We start from the raw sequence: 15,201 nt of genomic DNA, 5'->3' as shown, positions 1-15,201 counted from the left end.
GGGGTGCGTGTGCCTGTTCACGAGTGTGCTTTGTGTATACCTGTGTGTACCTGCATGCACCTGTGTCTGTGGCACACCTGTATATGCACCTGCCTGTGTCTGTGAGCATACCTACATATACCTGTGTGCTTTGGTACATACCTGTGTGTGCCTGAATATGTGCAAAGGTGTGTTTGTGAGTGTGTACCTGTGTATATATCTGTGAATGCTTGTGTAGGCACCTCTGTGCACTTGTGTGTACTGTGTGCACCTGATCATGCTTGCACAAGCCTGTGCTGATAGCTGGGCAATAAGACCGGCAAGGTCTTTTTTGGCAGGTGTCAGTGTGGAGGGGCAGTGTGTCCTTGGTTTCATGGTTATCACCGTTCCAAAGTTGCACTTGTCCACTTGCTTCTGTGGAAAGCGTGGGGTTCTCTGAGCTCAGGGCTTGGTATCTGTCTTTCTTCTGTGCAGGGCATGTGTGTCTGGGGACATCTGTGTGTGCTGGGCTGGGGCTGCTTGGGAAGCATGTCTTTGATTATGTGACAGGAAGGAGACTGCCACAGGAAGGAGACTGTGCGAGAGTCTGTACTGGGGATGTGTGCATGTGGTGTGGAAGTGGGTGTAGTTCTAATGTGGGTACCCCAGTGCTCTGTGAGAAAATCTAAATTGGGGTGCAAGATGTGTGGTTCTGCACTTGTCTTAGGTTTGGAGGGGAGTGTGTGTGCTATGGGTGAGAATCAGGGGGAGCTTGTCTGAGGAATCTCAAAAGGGTAGGAAGCTCTCCTGCACCAGGCTTGACAGCTTTGGGGTCCCCCAAACCCCATGGTCCCTCAGCAGCAGAGTGTTGGGTGTCTCCATGTGTCTGTGTGGCAAGAACCCCAGCTTGTTGCTGTGAACACAGCTGGGCTTCCTATCACATAAGGTGACACTTGTTCCATCTTTCAGAGGGAGAAGTGACCGGAAGAGGCAGGTGTTTGCCTCCAGTCCCGCGGCTGATGTGCAGCGTATCTCAGCAGAAGCTGATTGTTGTGGGCCACAGTGGCCTTGTCTAGGAGATAGGGGCCCAAGCTTCACTTTTCCTGGCTCAGCTCCCGGGCAGGCAGCAGTATTGGAGATCGGGCTGACAATGGAAGGGGTTTTGTACACCAGGTCTGCTTGCTAAGATATTCCCAGACCTTCCTGCTGGCTGGTATCCCTGATGGCTTCCAGTGCATAGAGTGAGCTCAACCACTGGGCATGCTCAGGGACAGGCACTTGCAGAGTCCTTGGGCCCCTTCTGCTTTGTAGGGCTAGCAACAGGGAGGTTTGTAGGGAGATCATCTGTGGGCCTTCTTGTCCTTGGAGCACCCCTCCTATGAACGGCTGAGGCAAGGACAGGGTTTGATGTGGACTGTCCCTGTAGTCCAGTGTGGGTACTGCCAGGACATCTCACGAGAGCAGAAGCTTGGTGAGAGGGAGTGTTCTGTCCAAGGTAACAGACTGAGGGAAGGGTAGGATTGGACCTCAGCCACTGCCCCAGAGTCCACACTCAGCTCTGCTGCCTCTTTGAACTCTTCAGGGGAAACTGGATATTCCTACCAACCTCTCTCAGACACTGAGCAGCACACTGGGCTGGGGTAGGGTCGCGAAGGGTCTGAGACAGCAGAGGGGGAGTCTGGACAGCCCACGGGCAGGAGAAGGGCTGGGAGTACCAAGGGAGGAGAGCAGCCCCTACGAAGAGCCCACTCTGCAGGATTCCTGGCCCAAGGGCCAAATTGAAAGAGAAAGGACAGAGCAGTTGCCCCAAGGTCATCTGCTTGCTGCCCAGCATCCAAGGCTCCTATGGCCCTTATGGCTTGGAGCAGGATGGGCTGTTCCACCACAGCCCCTTGTTCCAGGCTTAGCTCTGAGGCACAGGGCAGGCTTGGCCCTGGGTCTGGGGATGCCCTTTCAGGGTTTCTGAGGATTCTGTGCTGGTCACGGGTCACTTCAGTTGAGGGCTAGAGGGAAGGTGAGGGCAGAGAAAAGTCTGGCAGTTCACTCTCAGCCACCCCTCCCCACATACTTTCTATGCAAAATTGTCCAGCAAATTTAACAAACTGGCTGGGCTTTCTTTGAGAAAAGTGGGAGTGTATATGGAGGCCATTTCCCAGATACTAACCACATAGATAAGCAGGCAAAGACCCACCCATCCCATTCCAAAAGACTAGGTTTATTTTATTTAATTTTAAATTTTTTTGTGTTTGCTCAGGTTGTGAATGCTGTGGGACTTGTCCTTACTAGGCAGGCAATCTACCACCTCAGCCACACCTCTAGCCTGAGTTGGTTTATTTTTAAATGGGTACAGAGGTCCTGGCTGATCTCAGCCACATTTTGGGAGGCCCGGCCCAGCCTCAGAAGCACTTGGCCAGCAAACCCTAGGCCAGCAGCAGGAAAGATTCCATCTCTGCAGTGAGGCAGGAAGAGAACTGACTTCTGACCCCCCTCCCCCACCCCACCATCTGCCCATAAGGCAGTACCAACTTTTGCAGAGCCTCTGGGTGGGTGGCACTGCGAGGGTCTGCTGAATCCCTTCTAGTCCTTGGGGACTTCTGCAGAAACAACCATTGGCTGTGTTCAGACAGGATTCTGGCCAGGCTCTGGCCCTTCCCACCTTGCCTGCTGACCCCACAACCCCTCTGCTGACCCCAGAACTACCATCTTGCCACCTTTCCTGAGGCCTAGCCAGTAGTTCTGGGATACACTGAGCCCCATCTCCTAACTCTGATGTCCCCAGTCCACCCACCCCTGGGCTTGGGGTGATGTACATAGCCATGGCCCCTCTCCAACCCAGGGTATGTGAGCAGGGCTTGAGGCAGGACCAAAGGGTGGGAGGAGGAGGAGGAGGAACCCACACTGTCTTCTGAAGCATTGTTTGCAAGTTCTTATAGCTAGGTCTCTAAAACATCCCCTTCAGGACACATAACATTTGTCTGATGTCTGCCAGGCTGGACTGTTAGCCTCCAGTGACCAGCAGAAAACAGGCCCGGATGTCACGGCTGAGCCATGGGCAGTCTGGGGGGTGCGACAAGGGTGAGGCCTCCCCTCTTGCCTAATGGGGGCTTGGCTCAGCCCCTGAGCCAAGGCTCAGCCCCTGCTGCCCATCCCTATCTCTCTTTCCTCAGGTGGAGCCATGGGCACCATGTCTGTCAAGGGCAACCTCTCAGAGGTGACCGAGTTCATCTTGGTGGGCTTTCCGGGTTCCTTGGGGCTCCACCTGTGCCTGCTGATGCTGTTCCTGCTGTCCTACATGATGACTGTCACAGAGAACCTGGTCATCATTGCGGTGATACGCTGCAGCCCTGTACTGCACAAGCCCATGTACATCTTCCTCAGCAATCTGTCCTTCCTGGAGGTGTGGTACATCTCTGTCACTGTGCCCAAGATGCTGCTCAGCCTGGCTGTGCCCCAGTTCCGGCACATCTCCTTCTCTGGTTGCATGGTGCAGCTATACTTCTTCTTGGCGCTGGCCTGCACCGAGTGTGCGCTCCTGGGCGTCATGGCCTATGACCGCTACATGGCTGTCTGCAACCCCCTGCGCTACCCGGCTGTCATGAGCCCTGGGCTCTGCAGCCTCCTGGCTGCTGGCTCCTGGCTCTCCGGCTTCACCATCTCCCTGGGGAAGGTCTTCTTCATCTCCCGCTTGGGTTACTGCGGCCCCAATGTCATGAACCACTTCTTTTGTGATGTGTCCCCATTGCTGAACCTTGCCTGCAGCGACATGTCGTTGGCAGAGCTTGTGGATTTCCTCCTTGCATTGGTCATTCTGCTTGGGCCACTGCTGGTTACCATCTTCTCCTACATGGCCATCCTAAGCGCTGTGCTGCGTATCCCTTCTGCTGATGGCCAGCAGAAGGCCTTCTCCACCTGTGCCTCTCACCTGGCAGTGGTGGTCATTTTCTACTCAGCCTCCCTCTTCATCTATGCCCGGCCACGTGCCATCTACTCCTTCAACTATAACAAGCTGGTGTCAGTGGTCTACACTGTGCTCACGCCCCTTCTCAACCCAGTCATCTACTGCCTGCGGAACCAGGAATTCAAGCAGGCATTGCACAAGGTGTTGCAGAGGGTGGCTCAGGCCCTGGGGGCCTCTTAGGCAGGCCCCTGCTGCTGACCCGACGCCTGCTTACCAGCTCCCTGGGCAGCCAGGGCCAGCCGGCCTGAGGGAGGAGTCAGCATGTCTTCCGTTCACCCCTAAGTGACTGCACAGCCACTCACCCACGCTCTGGGCAGACACCCCTTTGGGAGCCCTCAACCTGACCCCCAGATGCCATGCAAGAGCTGTTCCCGTCCAGTGGCTCTTTCTAACTGACTGTGGTCAACAGAAGTCCCTCCCCACCTCAGGGAAGCAGGGCAGACACTGGCACTCTGGGTTCCAGGTATGGACATCAGCACACACAGTTCCTCTGTGCACATCCCACAGGGAACATGGCATCAGCAGAAGGCCTATCCCCGGCTCCCCACACCTTGCTGACTCAGCCCAGTGGCCTTTGCTGGGTGGTTTATCGTCTAGCCAGGCTCAGGGCCTCATCATGGTTACTGAGAGGATGGTGTGGGGAAGGGGGAGAAACCACTCAGAAACAGGGCAGGACAGAGGAGACAGGACTGGGAGTGGCCAAGGATGTTCCTAAACAAAAAGAGTTGTTTGGTCAACTGCATGTCCACACCCAGCCTCTAGGAGTCACTGGAGTAAAGGAGGTCAGGGTAAGAAACAGTGCCTGGGACCTAGGTTCACAGCTCTCTGGACCCAACTGACCAGAAGCTGGGGCTAGGGGCTCCTCCCACCAGGGATTCTAACCCAGTGCCCTGGACTTCAGCCCCTTCCTCCTGCCTACTCTCTGCCAGACCACAGCACAAGGAACCCTGGAGTGACTGGGCCACCCTCTGGTGGCCTGCAGAAGGTCCTGAGCCCATCAGTGTCCACACTAACCACAGGCCTGACTCAAGGGACTGTGACCAAAGAGCTCAGCACCTTAGTTTCCCCTGGAAGAACCTTTTGTTTGCTTCTCTGAGAACTGAGGAGAGGGAGGCCCAAGCCAACTGCAGCAGTTCTCTAGCTCCCAGCTCTTATGCAAACATGCAAGGTACTGCCACTGGCTTTCTGTAGAGTCTTTGGGTGTCATGAGAACCCATGTCACCTTCACTCCAGATCCCGACTCCAATGCAAACGGGTAAGACTCCAGGTGTATGCACTATGGTAATACCACCAGCTTTCTGCAGGGCCTTCAGGTGTCATGAGGACCCACGCCACCTTCACCCTATAGCCTATGAGACATGCAAGGCAAGATTGCAGAAGTCTAGAATGTCTGCCTGCAGTGGACTCTTGGGAGTCCTGCACTTCACCCTCAGGGCCATCACAGAACACACAAGAGATGTTGATGTCTTGTTTGACAACCTCAGGAATTTGGCTCATGTGGAACCTGTCTGGAACAAGCCCCATGCTGACTGACAACTGGCCCAAAGCATGCAGACCATGGTCCCCAATCTGGAGGGACTGACAGGGCACAGACAAGTGGGGTGAAGGCACAGAGGCCAGGGCATGAGAAGCAGGGCCTTCTAAGTCATGGGAGAGTGGTTCCAGCTGCTCTGGGGGTGGTATATGTCCTGAGGGTCTTTCTGGGTGCTGTTTATCCACAGGAGAGATGCCAGCAGGGGCAGAGAGGGAGGGAGGAGCAAAGACAGGTAAATCAGGGGCTCTCACCAGGACTTCGCACTTATCAGCATTGATCTGAAGGCTGCATAACACTTGGCTGCTGAGGGACCTGTCTCTGCATCTGCATTGGGAGACCAGGCCTGCCTTGCACACCCAGGTGGAGTCAGTCTTGTCCTAAAGACTGGATGATGGAAAAGATGTGCCAGGAAAGGTGCCTTTAAATCAGAAGTCATTTGTACATCACTCTTTCAAAAGGGATGTGCTTCCTAACCAGACTTCTGTAACTGATCTTTCAAAATTGCAGTGTGGAAACTGGTGTTCTGATGCTTCATTTCATTTGTACAGCTTATGAAGCCAGCTCTGGCAAGGTGCTGCCATCCCTACAGGGACCAGGAGAATCAGGAAACTCACAGCCTGGCTTTGACCCCAGAAGCTGGGTCATGGTGCCCACCTACAGTGGGGGCTGCCAGTTTCTAGCAATGAGTGCACAGGACCCATCCTGGGTAGGGCATGGGCTCTTGAAGATGGGGAGGCATTTGGGTGTCAGTCCTAGTGAAAGTGGGGCCTGCAGGACAGCAGGTAGCCAGAAGACTGGGCACAGGCTGGCAGGGGTCTCTGATAACTCCAGGGCTGGCCTATCTGATCTCTGCCTGTAGGAGGCAGAGCCACCAAGGCACTTTGAGTAGAGCAGAGATATGGTGAGAGCTTCATTATAGAAAGACATCTCTGAGGATGGGGAGAGTGGAGTCAGGGCAAGAGGAAGGTCGAGGCTGAGTGGGGACAAGGGCTGGGGATGACTATAGGGGGCACAGGCAGAGGCAGCCCCATCAGAAACTGAGTGTCCATTGGGAGAAGGTGAAAATTAGGAACTACAGCCAATACCCTCAGGATGAAGAAAGGCCCTGAAGGTGGTGGTAGGACCATATGGAGGTGGACATGGTGATTACTAGTTTACTGATGAGAAAGGGCTTGGAGAAAGGGAGGAGCTGAAGCTGAAAGGGCAGGACTAGCACAGGAGACACTGAGAAGACAGAGGGCCTTAGCTGGGAGGGAAGAGGACATAGACCACTTCCAGTCTAGAACCTCCCTCAGGCCATACCTGGAGACTCCTCCAATTTAGTGCAGGATGGTTTCTCATCCTCAACTCCACTGACTACAGAACCCAGACCTCCAGCCACCATCCACTGTAGGTTCCACAAGCACTCAAACCCCATTGGCACTCACAGCTGCTGGCATGCCTTCTCCCACAAGCAGTAATACCCCATGATCTGGGCCCCTCTGAGAGCCTCTTTTCCCTGCCACATGTCACCACCAGGTTGAGACCCTGTTCCTCCCTTGCCTAGTCACCCCATGACCCTATCCACCATATGCCATCATCCCTTTGACTGTTTGTAGGGTGAATTCCAAATTCCTCACCAGGACCACTGTAACCCACCCCCCTTCAGCCCCCATGCTGACTCAGCCAGTCCAGCCTAGCCCATCTGCAGCTGTTGGCTCCATACACTCCACCCAAGGACCCTCTGCCTAGACCACTCCCACAAGCTTGTTTCCAAGTAGGTTTGCAAAGAGTCACATCCCCCAAAGCAACCTGGTTCCCAGAAGGAGTCAGAGCTTCCAGTACTGTGACACAGTGGGGCTGGGCCATGTGTGTTCTGTCTACCCACTGTCCAGCATGGATAGGCCTAGAAGGAGGAAAGGCCAGAGAGTGGGAAGGTGAGTGAGAAGAGTCTCTGGTGCAGAGGAAGGAAAAGGGCTCTGTGGGTGGCCAGAGGAGAGCTGGCATCAAGAAAGCAGCTCTTCAGAACAGAGGCACTTGATACATCTAATCAGTTCCTTCCTTATCCCAGGAGGCCACGAAGCCCAGCTTGACCTCAGCAGCACTCTGGAGACAGTGAGCCAGGAGCCAGGAGATCCTGACTTGGACAGCCCAGACTCAGGTGGGCCCTGACCAGTGGGACTCCAGCCACATTGGGTCCCTAGACATGATTGACACCACTTCCACCTCCAGGCAGGAGCTTGGAAGGTGCTTCTAAGTATTCTGAGCATCTCACAATCAAAGAGCTGAGGGTGCTGACAGCTGAGGTGCCCCAGCTGACCATGCCTGGTGTATACAACATTTCAGATTTAGGTGCTGGGACAAGGTTACCAGATATCTATGAGTGCCCCTAAGGGAGAAAGTGGAGTGTGCCAGAGGTGGAAGAACAGAGGCAGAAAGGAGAAAAAGTTCATACAAACCTGCATAGATGAAAGAAAATATGGATTGTGTACTCGAAACAATAGGACACATAGTCTTATGAGGGTGGAAATAAAGATTCAAGGGTGGAAAAAGAATTGAGGCAATCACTGGAAAAGCAACCCAAAAGGTGATATGAACAATGGATACTGAATATGTTTTAAGAACAGAGAATGAGCCTTGGAGATCCAATATGTAACCAGAAGAGGGCTGCAGAATGTTCAGAGGAAGCAGGAACAGTAACAGATTAACCCTTCCCTGGTGAATGACCATATTTCAATCACCTTAAGAGCAGCAAAAGTGTAGGAAAAAGTCAGGAGGGATCTGCCAGGCTGGGAAGTAGGAGAGGCTGGCACTGGAAAGGTGGCCCTGTGCACAGGCCTCCAGATCCTGCCAACCCGTGGCACTGGAACCTGCCCCACATCGATAGGGAGGCCAAAGGGCTGCACTGCAGGACTGAGCTTGAGCCTAGTGCCCACAGACCCAGGACAATTTTGGGTCCTTAAATGGAACATCAAAGTGCAGACTTTGAACTTGGAGTCACGTGATTCTAGACTTCCTTCATGTGTCTGGAAGAAAAACAAAAGTATCCCTTCTAGAGGGCGATAATGTCAGAGTGTCAACCATTCTCTCAAATAATTCTTCAAGAACACTGTTCAGTGCACAAAGGTAGTTCTGCATGTGAATAAATGAGATGATAGAATTAGATGATCCAGCTGATCAAGAGCAGGTTTGGACTTATCAGAAGCAGACCGCAAAACAGCTCTGTTTAGACCCAACAAGACAGAGCACTAGACAGAGGGATGTGGAGGCTGTAGCACAGCGGGACCTGACTGGTATCAGCAGAGTTCCGTGCAACAGCGGGATAAGTGCACACCTTTCATGGTGTACCTGAAACACTAAACGACAGACTTATCCTAGGCCATAAAAAACCCCCAGTTTAAAGTGATTAAAAGTAACACATGCATGCTTTCTGACCACTATAAAATGACAAGTAAAAATCAATGAAAGAGAAGGGTTTCTGGAAAATGTCTAAATATTCGGAAACACACTTCTAAATAACCCATTAATCAAAGAAGAAATGAAAAGAGAAACTAGAAAATGTTTTGAAATTAAAATAAAAAAATGCTTCAAAAAGCATAGGATACCACTTAAGCAGTACATAGATGGAGACTGATAGCACTGTAGACCTACCTTAGAGAAGCAAAAAGACCTTAAGTCAATTTCTTCAGCTTCCATCTTAAGAAAGTAGGAATATAATAACAAGTCAGGCACACAATAAGAAAAACAAAGAAAACAATAAAGATCAGAGCAAAAATCAATGAAATAACAGAAAAGATGATATGTAAAACCAGTAAAACCAAAAGCACGTTCAATGAAACTAATCAAACTCTAGTCAAGCTGATCAGGAAAATGAGTTAAAACAAAAATTACCAATAATGAGAATGAGATGGTGACTTCACTACAGATTCTAGCCTTCAAGTGGATAATAAGAAAATATATGTGAATAAATTGACATTGTAGATTAAATGGGCAAAGAGCTTGAAAGGCACAAACTTAAAACAACTCACTCAAGAAGAAACAGACAATCTAAATAACCCTGTATCTATTTAATTTGTAAATAAAAATCTCCCCACAAAAATAGTTCAAGAGAGATGCTTTGCTGCTGGATTCTACAAAATATTTAAGAAAACAAATAATACAGTGACTCCTCCATGAAGTTGAAGAGAAGGGAATACATCTCAAATCACCCTGAAGTCAGCATTACCTTGATTTAAAATAAAAAAAAGTTACAAAGAAAGAAAAACTACAGACCAGACCATGCTGCTCAATAATATAGATGCAAACCTTCTAAAAAAATGCTAGCCTGTAAGATCTAGTGATGACAAAAAAGCATAACACATCAGGACTGGGTGTAATTTACACCAGGGGTGGAATGTTGGCTTAACATTTGAAAATCAATCTGCTGTTCATCACAGTAGCAAATTTAAAAAGACAAACAGTATGATCATCTCATTAGATGTCAAAAAATCTAGACAAAATCAAACATCCATTTCTGAAATAAACCTCTCAGCAAACAGAATATCGAGAGCCTCCTTACTGTGATCAAGGCTTTGACAGATGCCCATGGACAGTGCAGTCTGATGCTTCTGCCCAGCACCAAGAGGGAGGCAAGGCTTCTCCTCTTGCTATGTTTCTCCTCAACCCTGTAGTGGAGGCTTTCGGTAGTCCAACAAGGCAAGAAAAGAGATGAAAGGGTTCCTGATAGAAAAGGAAGAGGCACAGCTCTCTTTTTGTAGCAGACATGGTCCTCTAAGGAGATGCTCTAATGAAATCTGTGATAAGCAACTGGTGGTAATACACTGTTCAGCAAGTTTGCACAATGTAAGGCTGATGTTCAAAAATCAAAAGTATTTCTACATAACAGCAAAAAACAACAGGAAATTGAAATATTTAAAAAATAATATTCCTAGTAGTGTCAAAAACATGAAATAACTGTGTGTAAATCTTACAAAAGATAAGCCAAAATTGTAAAATGAAAACTTCAACTTTATTTGTAAATCTTAATTTCTAGGTGCTTGACATGGTACTACATGCTGGTAATCCCAGTACTCTGGAGGCAGAGGAGAAGGATTGTAGCTTGAGGTCAGCCTGGGTTATATAGTGAGACCCTGTCTCAAAAGAAGTCAAGGGCTAGGGGTGTAGCTCAATGGTCATGGGCAAGACCCTGGGTTCAATCCCCAGCACCACAAAAGGAAAACTTTAATTTTTAAATTCTTTACTGAACTTAATTGTATGTAATTAGCTTTGCTGAGAAAACTAGAGAGATAGAGGGAAAAGCTATGCTAATTGATTGAAAGACTCAATATTGTTAAATATTTGCCAGTCCTCTGCAAATTGGTCTCTAGAGTCATTGCAACCTCCATCAAAAGCTCCGCAGGCTTCTTTTAGAAACTGCCAAGCCAATCCTAAAGTTCGTAAGCAACACAGGGCCTAGGAAGTTCAAAACAGACTAGACTTGACTACCAGACGTCAAGCCCTGTTACAAAGCTACAGCAATCAAGACAGTGTCATATTGCTATCAATGTTGACAAATGTATCAGAACCAAGCAAAGAGAGTGTAGAAACAGATCCACATGTAAGGACAACTGGCTTTTTTTTTTTTTTTACAAAGCTTCAAAGGCAATTTAGTGAAGATTTTTTTTTCAACAAATGATGCTGGGAAAAAACAGATAGCTAGATTTCAGAAAAATGAGCCTTTATCCACACCTCCCCACCATATGTAAAATATACTCAGAACAGATCAGAGAGGTCTGGGGTGGCTTATGTGGTTGCCATGCACAAGACCCTGGGCTCAATCCCCAGCACCACAGACAAATAGTCACAGACCTAAATGCAAAATCTAAAACTTCTGTGAGAAAACATGCATGAATTTTTTTTATCTTGGGTTAAGAAGAACAATATCAGACATGAAAGCAAAACCAAAATCCATAAAAGACAATGTTAGTCACTTGGACTTTATCCAAATCAAAAATCTTCAAAAGATACAGTGAAGATAATGAAAAGATGAGTTATAGCTTGGGAGAAAAATATTTTCAAATTAAGTGTTTAATGAAGGATTGGATTTTTGATTTAACAACTTGTATCCAAAACTTAATAATAAAATGAAAAATCTACATGTTAAAAATGGGCAAGCAATTTAATGGAAATTTTACCAAAGAACATAGAGAAATGACAAATAAGACAAATGATTACATCTGGACACTGCTTGCCTCTGAGAAATGAAAATTGAACCACATTGAGACACTTAGGATTACAGATGACCACACCAAGGGTCAGCAAGGATGCAGAGGACCCGGAGGCCCCCCACACTGTCAGTGAGAATGCAAATGGAACAACCACTTTGGAAACAAGTTGGGAGCTGCCTAAAAATGTGAACGTAGACCTATCATACACTGAGCTGTTTTGTTCCCAAGAGAAATAAAAACATATGTCCTTGCAAAGTCTTGCAGGTATCTTGCATCTGTAGTAGCCAGAAGCTGGATGCAACTTAAATGCCCATTAGAGGGGAAGTGGATATTAAGCCATGGTGTGTTTTCAAACCCTAGAGCACTCTGCAACAAGACGGGCAACAAAAAGAATGAACTACTGACTCACACACAACATACATGAATCCCAAAGTAATCATGCTGAGTGAAAAAAGTCTGATATGAAAGAAAACATACTGGATGATTCCATTGATATAAATTCTACAAAACGTAAACTAATCAGGAGTTACAGGTAGCAGATCAGCGGCTGCCTGTGACAGGTTGGGGGAGGAGCAGCAGGAAGACTGGGGCCCTGGTTAAACCCAGGGGCATTGGTTGTTCACTGTCTTGGTTGTGGTGACAATTTCACAGGTGGGTATATTTCTCAAGACTTATCAATGTTTCCTTTAGATATGACCAGTGTATTTTTCCACTTATACCTTAATTTTATATTTAAAAGCTCAAATAACAACAGAGAAACCAAGAAAAACAGAAGATGAGAAGACATAAGGAGGCCACAGAGTGAGAAGGTCTAGACAAAGTGTGAATAGAGGCTCAGAAGGAAGGACTGCAGGGCGTGTTGGCAAATCTGTCTTGTCATGCCACACTCATTTCCTGTATCTGTTTATCCCTTGGCTAACACTATTCAGCAGAGAGGAATAGTCATATAGAGACCTGGAAAACCAAAAATGCATACTATCTGCCTGACCTTTCCAGAAAAGATTTGCCCCTAGTATATAGCAATATTCAACAGACAGTGGTTGAGAATATTCCAGATCTGATAAAAGAAGGAAATCTGTAGATACCAAGAAGATGACAGATCCTGAGTAGAATGAATAGAAAAAATGCTACAGTCTAGAGGCAGAAGGAAAAAGGCAGATGACCTATGGTCAAGTCACCTGGAAAGCCAGAAAACCAAGATGATGCCGTCAAGGTGCAGAAGTCAAACATTGATCAGCAGGAGGGGGGTGGTGGTAGCTGCCCACTGTGAGAGAATAAAGAGTGAGGAAAATGAGCCTACAACAGCATGCATGATGTATAAAACCCACAAACCTAATGTTGAGGGGAAGAGGATGTAAGCAGATCACACATCTTGTGATTTGATTCACAAGAGGCTGGAATGTGAGCAGGACCAGCTATAGTGGCTATGGCTGTCTGCATATGGTCACAAACTCTGCCCATCTCTGTGTGTAACCTTCTGTGGGGTGACGCTGCTCATATACCAGATCCTGTGCTGGCTTTCCTTAGACGAGGAAGATCCATGCATGGTACTGGCTGATGTCGTGTTGGACACTATTGTTCCCCCGAGGATCCTGAGGTCACCAGGGCACAAGCTGCCTGGGTGAGAGACATGGAGAATGGCTTGACTGCCTCCATCCCAACCCCTATGGCCAGCCAAGTGAGGCCAACCTGGGAACTTACAGAACCTAAGAGATGAGCTGTTCTCATCTTAAGTCTTCGCAGTTGGAGAGGGTTTGCCAGGTAGCAATTGATAACACAGAGGGGTGGAAACCCACAAAGCAAGGCCCAAGACATTGGGTGAGATTTCATGTCCACACTGTACGAATGGGCATTCTGCAGCCACTGGCCATGAGACAGACACATCCTGTACTTTGTCCATGTTTCATGTCATTTTTATATTTCTGTGCTTCCATCAGGATGTTTTCTTTTAGTTCATCTTCCACATCATTAATTCCTTGTTCAGCAGTGTCTTATTCCATCCATTCAGTTCTTACTTTCAGGTTTTGTATTTTTCACTTCTAGGGTTTCCAGGGGTGGGCAATGTTTTGTTTCATTTTTTTGTTTTGGATGTTTTGCCAGTTTTTTCAGTTCTTTATTTCAATCCTTTGCACATGTTATGATAGTTCCATTGTGGAATTCCTGTTGTTGAGTCTGGTCCTATTACCTACTATTTTTCTTAGTTTTTTGCCTCATCTCCTCATGTGTTTGGCTATTTCTGATTGAGTTCTGCACATCACATGCGTTTTTCAATTACAAAGATTATATGAGGCTCTGAATTGGATTATTGTTTTGGAGAAGGTTTGTGTTTGCCCCTGTCCAGCAGTTGGGATGGGTCACTGACAATGCCAAATCTCCAAGATCTCTAAGAGACCACAGTGACCAATGCTGGCTCCATCTTGAGAGGGCTGGTCCAGTTCTGGTTCACCCTCCCTCTAAAGCATATCCATCTGATGTCCAACCTCAAACCTAGTGACCAGGGCTCTCTTCCTTGACAGGCTCTGAGCTCCAGTTGTTGTGCACTCCATATGCCTCTATCAGAGTCATCAGACCCCTCCAGGGGAGAGGGCTTCCTTCTGGTTTCCCTTGCCTCTTGCATCCTGATCCCACAGGAGCTGTCTAGCAGTTCTCAGGACCTTTAAACAGATGTTTTTTGTTGCTGCTATTTGGCTCTTCCAGGATTTTCTAGAGGGAAAGAACAGTTGTGGGCATTTGGTTCAAGTCCATCAGTCCTTGTTGTAACTGGGGAGGCTCCTCAGTCCTGCTTTGGCCAATTTTGGGCACATTTCACTTTCCCTGTGTCGTGTTTCATTGGCACTGCTGCCCAGGTGGTCTCTGGCTAGGTGACCCAGGCCCTGTTTTCCTTGATCTCCATCTTGGTCCTAACACTTTGGTCCTCTCCTGCTTGGATTCTAGGCAAAGTGGTACACTTTCCTGGCAGATGGGAAGTCAGCTGATGTGCTGCCCACGGAGGCTCAGAGCTCACAAATGTGCCCACTTGACTCTTTCATTCTCCTCAGACCCCTGCCTGACCATACAACAGGCCTGGGTTGACTGTCTCATCCAGATGAACAATCCCAGATGAGCCGCAGATGATCTGTGAGCTGGATGAGAGAAAGACTGTCCTGGACAGTGGCCACCCTACCCTGTGGGAGGCCAGCCAGGACTGTAGAACTGCCATGGATGTTGTCAAGCCAGACTTGGGGTGGCCTGTGGGTCTGTGAGGCTTTTATTTTATGCAATTGCAATGGCAGTTTTAAGCCATCACAATTCTTATTAAGGTTGGCATATGATAAAACTCACTCATGTGGAGGGTACAGCACGATGAACTTTGGTCACTGCATAAAGCAGTGTGGGCCCCACAATCAAAGTAGGACCACTCCTGGCCCTACAGCAACCTCATGCTGTTTCCTGTCCACTGATTGCAGACAATTCTGCTGTGTCTTCTAGGGTGTCATGAAGGGGACTCACAGGGAGGACTCCGTGTTCTGCTGGTATGTTGTTCCTGAGTTTCAGTCCTGTTGTGTGTGTGATGTCGTCCATGGGCT

The 15,201-nt window shown here is 48.4% G+C and overlaps 1 protein-coding gene across 1 annotated transcript; it reads left to right on the top strand.

The window, feature by feature from the left end:
- Positions 1–3,142: 3,142 nt before the first annotated feature.
- Positions 3,143–4,096, top strand: LOC109701184 (olfactory receptor 226-like). Its single transcript, XM_020186619.2, has one exon. The coding sequence runs from the start codon at positions 3,143–3,145 to the stop codon at positions 4,094–4,096; it is 954 nt and encodes a 317-aa protein (XP_020042208.2).
- The last annotated feature ends 11,105 nt before the right edge of the window (positions 4,097–15,201 follow it).

The sequence above is a fragment of the Castor canadensis genome, chromosome 7, assembly GCF_047511655.1.
Source record: "Castor canadensis chromosome 7, mCasCan1.hap1v2, whole genome shotgun sequence".
Classification (NCBI taxonomy): domain Eukaryota; kingdom Metazoa; phylum Chordata; class Mammalia; order Rodentia; family Castoridae; genus Castor; species Castor canadensis.
The sequence above is the reverse complement of the archived record's forward strand: the minus strand, read 5'-3'. Positions and strand labels throughout refer to the sequence as shown.